Source organism: Papaver somniferum, chromosome 7 (genome assembly GCF_003573695.1).
Source record: "Papaver somniferum cultivar HN1 chromosome 7, ASM357369v1, whole genome shotgun sequence".
Classification (NCBI taxonomy): Eukaryota; Viridiplantae; Streptophyta; class Magnoliopsida; order Ranunculales; family Papaveraceae; genus Papaver; species Papaver somniferum.
In genome coordinates, this window is record NC_039364.1 from 121,043,410 (window position 1) to 121,051,903 (window position 8,494).

The following is an 8,494-nucleotide window of genomic DNA, read 5'->3' on the forward strand; positions in this document are numbered from 1 at the left end:
TTCATCAACCGCCAGTTACCTTTGTTTTGTTGGGATTTTTGTGTTATTTTTGTTTTGATGGGTTTTTTATGGATGGATAGTGACACCTTTGGGGTTATAACCCGTGGAATGTATAGCTAAAGTGTATATGCTAAATATTATCACCACTAAAAGATACGAAGAATAAAATAAATAATTAAAAAATTAATATCTCACTCCCCATTCCGTACTCTGACAACGACCACTAATGGATGCAGTGCACATGCTTCACGTCTTGTCAGTCAGAGCATCAGAAAATTCTTTGAACGGTCCTGATTAATCAAGTACGGATTTATTTAACGTCTCAGATTATCTCTTTCCCTAAATCCTGCAAAATAATTTTTCTTGCCACTTTTTTTTTTCCTTCTTTTTTTAATTTCATAAAAGCAAAGGTCTTCTACAGTTACTGAAGTATATATCCATTTTTCAATTTTTTCTTGTAGGTTTTAAAAAACGATAGCGATAGACATATAAAGGAAGCTTTTCCATTTTTTCTCTTTTGTTTCTTTTTCTCTCTCCGGTCTAGTGTAGATTTTTATCAATCTGTGTTACAAATTAAATTATTATCTATCTGGTTCAGGTTTTGAGATATACTTAAAGAGCTTGTAAAAAGTTATTTCATGGCGATCTCGAACAACGAGAGTTTTTCTTCATCAGAGCTTGGTTGATGGATGTTCTTTCACGCTTTTACTGTTTTGGATTTGGGTGCAAGAAAAATAATGCTCGGTTTCTGAACCCTACATATAATTTTTAACTTCCTCTGTCCTTTCTCTTTCACCTTTGATTTTTATTTTTCTTTTCCACTTTTCCGGATTTTGTTCTTTGTTAAAGAACTTGAGAAGAAGAAGAAGAAGTAGTTCTAGTATAGCTTTACAGTTTGTTTACAGAGAGAGAGAAAGTGTTTTTTCATTGTTTAGTTCATCAAAGTTGCAGAATCATTAATCATTTCTTCCAAGGTATATATAATCTTTTTCACTTGCTCTTTTGGAATTTTTAGTCACTTCAACTCAGAGAGTGAGAGAATTTCTAGCTGAATTGAGAATATCTTCTTGTTTCTAGAAATCATTTGCTTAATTGAGTGAGAAGGTAAAGATTTTGTTAAATGCTGATGAAGAGTTTATAGTTATTTATGTGATTTTTCTGGAATTGTATTTTAGGATCTTTTTGTCAAAAGATGAGCTAGAAACAACGGAGTTAAAAAAGCTGAACTATCGATGTCTTCATCAGTAAAGATATATCATCATTTAAGAAAGTTAGGGTTTTGAAAATGAAGCTTTCATCGTCTTCAGGGTTGGGACAACAGAGTCACGAAGGTAAACAAACCACCAATTCTTCTTTGTTCATCTTCAATTATGTTTCTTGTGATCTGTGCAGAATTTATATTTTTAAAGGATGATGTCTTCTCTTTTCAAGATGTAGACCGTTGGATGGGTCCTTAACTTCATGTGTTGTAATTTTCCGAGGACCATCCAACGGTTTGGACCTATTTAGTCTGTAGTTTTCAAGAATTAATTCAAGAGAGGATGATGACGATGACCACCACCCATGACTGTAAATATTTACTGTTTCAAAAAATTCTTCTGTGAATTTAGGGTCTGAGAAAAGATGTTTGAATTCAGAGCTTTGGCATGCCTGTGCTGGTCCTCTTGTGTCCCTACCCACTGTCGGTAGCCGCGTCGTTTACTTCCCTCAGGGCCACAGTGAGCAGGTACTTACACATGAAGAAGATCAACTTTTTAATTTGCTTTTTTTATTAGTTAGTCTTACAGTTTTAATTAAGGATAACAATTTTGCTTATGATAACAGGTTGCTGCTTCAACAAACAAGGAGGTTGATGGCCATATCCCTAATTACCCTAATCTTCCTCCACAACTTATCTGCCAGCTTCATAATGTTACAATGCATGTAAGTTTCTGTCTTATTTTTGTTTTATTTTATTTCTTATAAATAAATCCTATTTTGCAAATTAATTCTGATATTTTATGAGAAATTTCAGGCAGATGTTGAGACAGATGAAGTCTATGCACAAATGACTTTGCAGCCATTGACGCAGGTAACCTTGGTAAATCTCGTATTTGTTACATGAATCAAATTTCGAAGAAGGGTAATAACTTTGTTTTTCCATCGAATTTTCAGCAAGAACAGAAAGATACTTATCTCCCCGCTGATTTGGGTATTCCAAGCAAGCAGCCTACAAACTATTTCTGCAAGACTCTAACTGCTAGTGACACTAGTACTCATGGAGGGTTCTCTGTTCCTCGCCGTGCTGCTGAAAAAGTGTTTCCACCACTGGTATGCATTGGCAATTTCTGCGGAATGTTGTATTGGTTAAGCCATTTCTCCTCCATATCCCGACTCAGAGTCAAGATATTTAATTGGCTTAAAACATTGTAACTCTTTGTTTTTCAGGATTTTTCTCAACAACCACCAGCTCAGGAGCTTATTGCACGGGATCTTCATGACGTAGAGTGGAAATTTAGACACATTTTCCGAGGTAGGTTATATTGGACACCATCAGAGCTAAATAATCCTTGCAAAATGTAAAAAGCTTATATGTAATTGAGCTGCACATAGACACATATTGACAAACTTGTGACTACTTGTTGAATTATATTCTGCTAGGTGGATAGATAAGGATGTACACAGGTTTACTGTGTATATCACTTTATAATCCTAGAACATCCCAGTCCACTTTTATGTTCTACCCATCCTATGCTAAATCTCTATCCATGTTAGAGTCTTATATTTCCTATTCTGCCCGAGAAATGCACATGTTGCATGCATTATATTAACTGACCAATGAGACCATCACTAAGTTCTCTCTGCATTCTAAATCAATGTTTATACTAGAGCCATATCTTACATACAGATTATGAAACAGAACAATTTTGACCTTGTGTACCTCATCAATCACACAGGACAGCCTAAACGACACCTTCTTACCACCGGGTGGAGTGTGTTTGTTAGTGCCAAGAGACTTGTTGCTGGAGATTCGGTTCTTTTTATCTGGTATGCACAATCTCCTAGTCATTTTTTTTTGAAAAATTCAGGGGAGGCAGCACTCAGGTAACTGTTTTCATTAAATTCTTCCATCATTGATCAGGAATGAAAAGAATCAGTTACTGCTGGGAATCCGCCGCGCCAGTCGACCGCAGACTGTGATGCCTTCATCTGTGCTATCCAGTGATAGTATGCATATTGGACTTCTTGCTGCTGCAGCGCATGCTGCCGCAACGAACAGTCGTTTTACAATTTTCTATAACCCAAGGTAGAAGCACTAGGAACATTCTATCTCAGCAGGTTTTGGCAGCAGTATCTTTTCCACTTATTCGTTCATATCTTTGTTGCAGAGCAAGTCCGTCTGAGTTTGTCATACCCCTTTCGAAATATGCAAAGGCCGTGTTCCACACTCGTGTTTCTGTTGGTATGCGTTTCCGCATGCTCTTTGAGACAGAAGAATCAAGCGTCCGTAGGTATTTTAGTACTACATTCATATATATTCCAAAGTGTTTGGTTTCCTTTATGTTTGTGTTGTTAGAGGCTTCTCGCAGTAGGATTTAAGTATATTGCTAACACACTTCGTCACCACTGAGTTTTGTATGATTCTGGAGCTCGTTAATTTGCCGAAGTTTATTTCCTTTTCTGATTTGTGTGCTCAACTCTTGCAATCAGATACATGGGAACTATAACTGGCATAGTGGATCTGGATCCTGCTCGTTGGCCAAATTCTCACTGGCGGTCGGTCAAGGTACGTATGCGCGAGTTCTTGTACTTTCTTACAATTGGCGTCTTTGATAAAATTATATATATAGACTACCTTTGAGGCTGACAGACTATCTTTTCAATAATCGGACCTGTTGATCTTTGCGTACTTGATAAACCTAATAAAACTGCTGTAGGTTGGCTGGGATGAGTCAACAGCAGGAGAGAGACAGCCGAGGGTGTCGCTGTGGGAAATAGAGCCCCTGACAACTTTCCCGATGTACCCATCGTTGTTTCCGCTCAGGCTGAAGCGACCTTGGCATCCTGGAGTATCTTCATTCAATGGTAAATTAAAATATTATGATTTTGGCTTTCTCAATGTGAATTGGTCCTTCCTCTTTCTGTTGGTTTATTTTTGTTAAATGTTTCCCCATTTGTCTGTGGCAGGAAAATTGCCGCTAATCTTAAATTTTATCTAGTTTATATTTGGATGTCTTTTTTCATCTTTTATGCTGGTGAATCCTTTTAATTTGATACATTATTTTACAATCTTTTTCTCACTTTTCAAAGAATTAAAGCTTGTGGAAGTTTCTTCTTGCAAATGGCGTTCTTTTCTTCTAACAAGTATCTGTATGCAAAATTTCTATTTTTAAAAATCATGCACAATTTGTTGCGCTTCTTAAACACTGATGAATAATTACTGTCATGCCTTATCTGTGCTCCCCAGCAACGAACTATGTAGTGTATAGTGTAAACTGAACTCGACTAAGGCATGTCACTTGCGATTACGCCTTGTTGGCTCCCAGCAAGGAACTGGCTGCCTTGTGAACTGATCTTCACAATTTTGTTTCCCATCTTTCTCGAATCTCAGAAGATAAGCTGTCACCCTAAGATGTTTATTTTACATCACCTTTTTACTTGAATAAACATCAGAAATTTTACTTCTAAACCAAAGCGGCTCTTGATGTTATGAATAGTTGCCACCTCAGATATCATATATTGAACTTTTGTTAAAAAACGAATAACCAGGGGCCTGTATTGTGGCTGCGCATGTTATGTGTCCTTATTTCTTAAGGCTACATTTCAATTGTCCTCCTTTTTCATTTATCTATGGAGTATCATCTCTGGCTATATTGTTATAGCTTGCTTCCTGATAGTGCACAAACCCTTGCTCTGTTCCTATGGTGACTTCAGTGCATTTATGTTGGCGGTATATCTGTATTCTATGTCAACTCAATCAGCTCTTCTAGCTGTGGCAAGAGAGCAATGATATATCAGTCTTCTTGTCGATTTTCTCCACGGTTGTGTGTTCCCCCTGTTAAGAAATGGAGTTTTGCTAGAGTAGCGCTAAGTTGTCTCAGTGGTTGAAAAATGAATATCCCTTCAAGACGTGTAAATAATAAAAACTAGATAGGAAGTAGGAAATACATTTAGGTTCAGTGCCACAGGTTCCTTTTTCACAGAGCTTCATATGTAGCGTAATCATATCTGTATAACTTAGTTTTGAGAGGGTTATCAAGTTTTCATCCTTTTCTAACACCTGTCAGCATTTTCTCAGATAATAAAGATGGTCCGACTAATGCTCTCATGTGGTTGAGAGGGGATACTGCAGACCGAAGCCTTCAGTCCCTTAATTTTCAGGGACTTGGAATGGCACCCTGGATGCAGCAGAGGCTTGACCCGTCATTGCTGGGAAATGAACATGATCAGCGGTATCAAACAATTACAGCTGCTGCTTTGCAAGATATAAGAGGTGGAGATCCGATGAAACAACAATATATGCAATTTCAGCAACCTCTCCAATACCTTCAACAATCATGCAACCCAAATCAACTCTTGCAGGAGCAGCAAATTATTCAACAATCACATCCGCAACAGATTCTACATGCCCAGTCTCAAACCATGTCAGACAATCAGTCTTCTCCTATTCTACAACAGCCACCTAATGGCCAGCATAGTCAGAATCAACAATCACAACAACACAATTTTCAACAAAATTTTCAGATTCCAAACAATCAATTCGAGCAGCATGAAACGCCTATGTCCACTTTCGTTCATAAACCAGATTTTACAGATTCAAATATAACATTTTCGGCACCACTTAGTCCGTCCATACAGAATATGCTAGGTTCTATTTGTCCTGAAGGGAGTGGCAATCTTCTGAACTTCTCAAGAACTAGTCAGTCGATGCTTAATGACCAGCAAAACCAGCAATCGTGGGCTCCAAAATTCTCTTATTCACAAGCCAATAATTTTGGTAACTCAGGTTCTCTCCCACCTTTCCCTGGGAAAGACGGTATTGTGGAGCCGGACAACTGTAGTGGCGATACGCAGACACAACAATTTTTTGGTGTCAACATGGACTCGTCCCCACTCTTAATTCCTGGTGCTGTACCGACACTTGGTAGCACCTCGATTGATGCTGAAGTGTCCCCAATGCCATTTGATGGGTCTGGGTATCAAAGGTCTCTTTTCGGTTGCGTGGATGATTCGTCTGAGTTTGTCCAGAGTGCAGCTCCAGTTGATCCACCAACCAGAACATTTGTGAAGGTGAGTGGTACAAGTAAAGTTTATTTTCACATATATACTCTGAAAGCCCTAAACATTTGTGCTGTATTTATATGCAGGTTTACAAATCAGGATCAACTGTAGGGAGGTCGTTGGACATTGGCCGGTTTAGCAGCTATGATGAGCTGAGAGAGGAACTGGGTCAGATGTTTGGAGTTGAGGGTCAGTTAGGCCCTTTGAGATCAGGCTGGCAGCTTGTGTTCGTTGACAGGGAGAATGATGTGCTTCTCCTTGGCGACGATCCGTGGGAGTAAGTATATCCTTCTTTTTCTTTGTATAGACAGAAGATTAGAAATGTTTTTTTTTTCTCGCAGTGTTCACAAGTTAATTACTCAGAATAGGATCTTTAAACGAGTAAATATTGGCTTCTTCGATATTCAGTTCTTATCCCTCATATAACGTTCTTAGATACAAATTTGGCAAATGGGTCTGAATAAACAGGAGTAAGGTCTATAAATGATTATATTTTTGGCCGGATGTTTCTCCAATATCCAGTTAGGATTCCAAACAGTTATTATTATCTTAAAAGGACAAAAGTTGTTAATAAAACTTAATTAATCAAAACCCTGCTTCTTATTTGATTTGGTTCTAGCTGGTTTGCGAGTTATTTGTACTTTCTGTTGGTTTTTCTTCTTGAGACAAGCTTCACCCAAATTGCAGAATGTGAGGCTTGTATTCTATCAACTATTCTAGTTTTGCGAAGTATTGAACTGAAGTCATTCACAAATTTTGCACCTTCTACACCACCTCACATAGTTTGTTTTGAATCTATGGTGTTTTGTAAAATATTTAATGGTTGAATTACTATGACTAGCACATATTCGAGCTATAAGATATCTGCATCTTTTGGTAGTGCTGATATAGTTGATTGATTTTGCAGGGCATTTGTTAATAATGTCTGGTATATAAAGATACTTTCTCCAGAGGATGTGCTGAAACTGGGGAAACATGGGATTGAATCGTTAAGCTCAAATGGTCAAAGGCTTAACAGTAATACTTGTGATTCTAGAAACCTTGTGTCTGGCATATCCTCTGTTGGTTCCCTCGAATATTGACAAGGATAGAAAATGGTACGTACTTTTATTTCTTATACAGATTGAGAATGCTGTTTACTACCCTATTTGTAGAATGTCATGCCTTCGCACAATTTTATGTGCGACATATCTTTCATTTGCACAAGTGTTTTACACCTTTTCAAGTTTTGAGCCTGTGTGTGAACTACGTCAAGCTGATGTTAATCAGCTCCTTGAAGCATTCAAAAGTAAGTTTTGAAACCAAAGTTTGGCATTTTGATCTTTTGAGAGTATTTGTAGAATAATTTGACATCTTTTTGGGAACCCAGTTTAAGTCATCCAGAAAGATAACTCTCTCTTTCATTTATTGGTAGAACTGTGAACATTTTGTCTGTGTTATCTATAGCTTATTAATGTATCTGAACCATGCAGGTGCTTCTTCACTGGTTTTAAGTTTCCGGGGAAAGCGAGCATAAAGTGTTTGCTTTAGTAGTGAAGTACTATTTGTTTTAAATAGTGAAGTCGAGTTATTCCAGACTATATATTAGGGACTAAATTGCTTCCTTTTGTAATATAAATGCATATACAGTCATTATGGTGCATGTTAAACCATTTTTAGGTTTTCCCCTGGAACAGCTCTTTCACTAGACTGTTCACAAATTGGTTACTCTCTGATTAAAACCCTCTGTAACAGCAGTCATATCTATGTTTATGGACTATTGCTTAAATGCTCATTATGGTGTTATAGCATGTGTTTGTATTCCTCTCGACCATATGAGTAGTAGTTTTGACTTCTCAAAATTGAAAAACCAAAATGCATCAGTGTCGTACAGTAAATGACAACTTTTCTGCTTTTGCTCTTCTAGAATCTACATCTCATCGAACATGGATATGATGTGCTTTGCTTCGGTTATGAATATATTTATGTGAAAAATACTAGAACCCCCTACTATATGGGTTCAATATATAGAAGCCCCACTAAATGGATCATATATTGTCAACTCCATACTTTCAGAAAATGATATTACTAGGCCCAAAACATCAAATTTTCTTCAGATCTGGCCCATAATTAATTATTATGAATTTTAATAATGGCAACACTACCCTTTAGTATATATACAAGAGGAATATATCAGAAGATATTTCATTTCTTCATTCTCTTTCTCTTTCTTCTCCATCTCTTTCTCTCTCGG

General features: G+C 37.3%; 1 protein-coding gene across 2 annotated transcripts; it reads left to right on the forward strand.

The window, feature by feature from the left end:
• Positions 1 to 462: 462 nt before the first annotated feature.
• Positions 463 to 8,064, forward strand: LOC113298283 (auxin response factor 8-like). Of its 2 annotated transcripts, none has more exons than XM_026546983.1 (16): positions 463 to 974; positions 1,176 to 1,331; positions 1,611 to 1,726; positions 1,825 to 1,923; positions 2,015 to 2,071; positions 2,155 to 2,310; positions 2,428 to 2,512; positions 2,937 to 3,027; positions 3,122 to 3,286; positions 3,369 to 3,491; positions 3,691 to 3,766; positions 3,918 to 4,065; positions 5,279 to 6,270; positions 6,348 to 6,538; positions 7,169 to 7,358; positions 7,734 to 8,064. In XM_026546983.1, the coding sequence occupies exons 2-15, from the start codon at positions 1,286 to 1,288 to the stop codon at positions 7,341 to 7,343; spliced, it is 2,520 nt and encodes an 839-aa protein (XP_026402768.1). In that variant the 5' UTR covers positions 463 to 974; positions 1,176 to 1,285; the 3' UTR covers positions 7,344 to 7,358; positions 7,734 to 8,064. The 2 variants fall into 2 exon arrangements, with proteins under 2 accessions (XP_026402768.1, XP_026402769.1); XM_026546984.1 differs by having other exon boundaries at positions 1,638 to 1,726.
• The last annotated feature ends 430 nt before the right edge of the window (positions 8,065 to 8,494 follow it).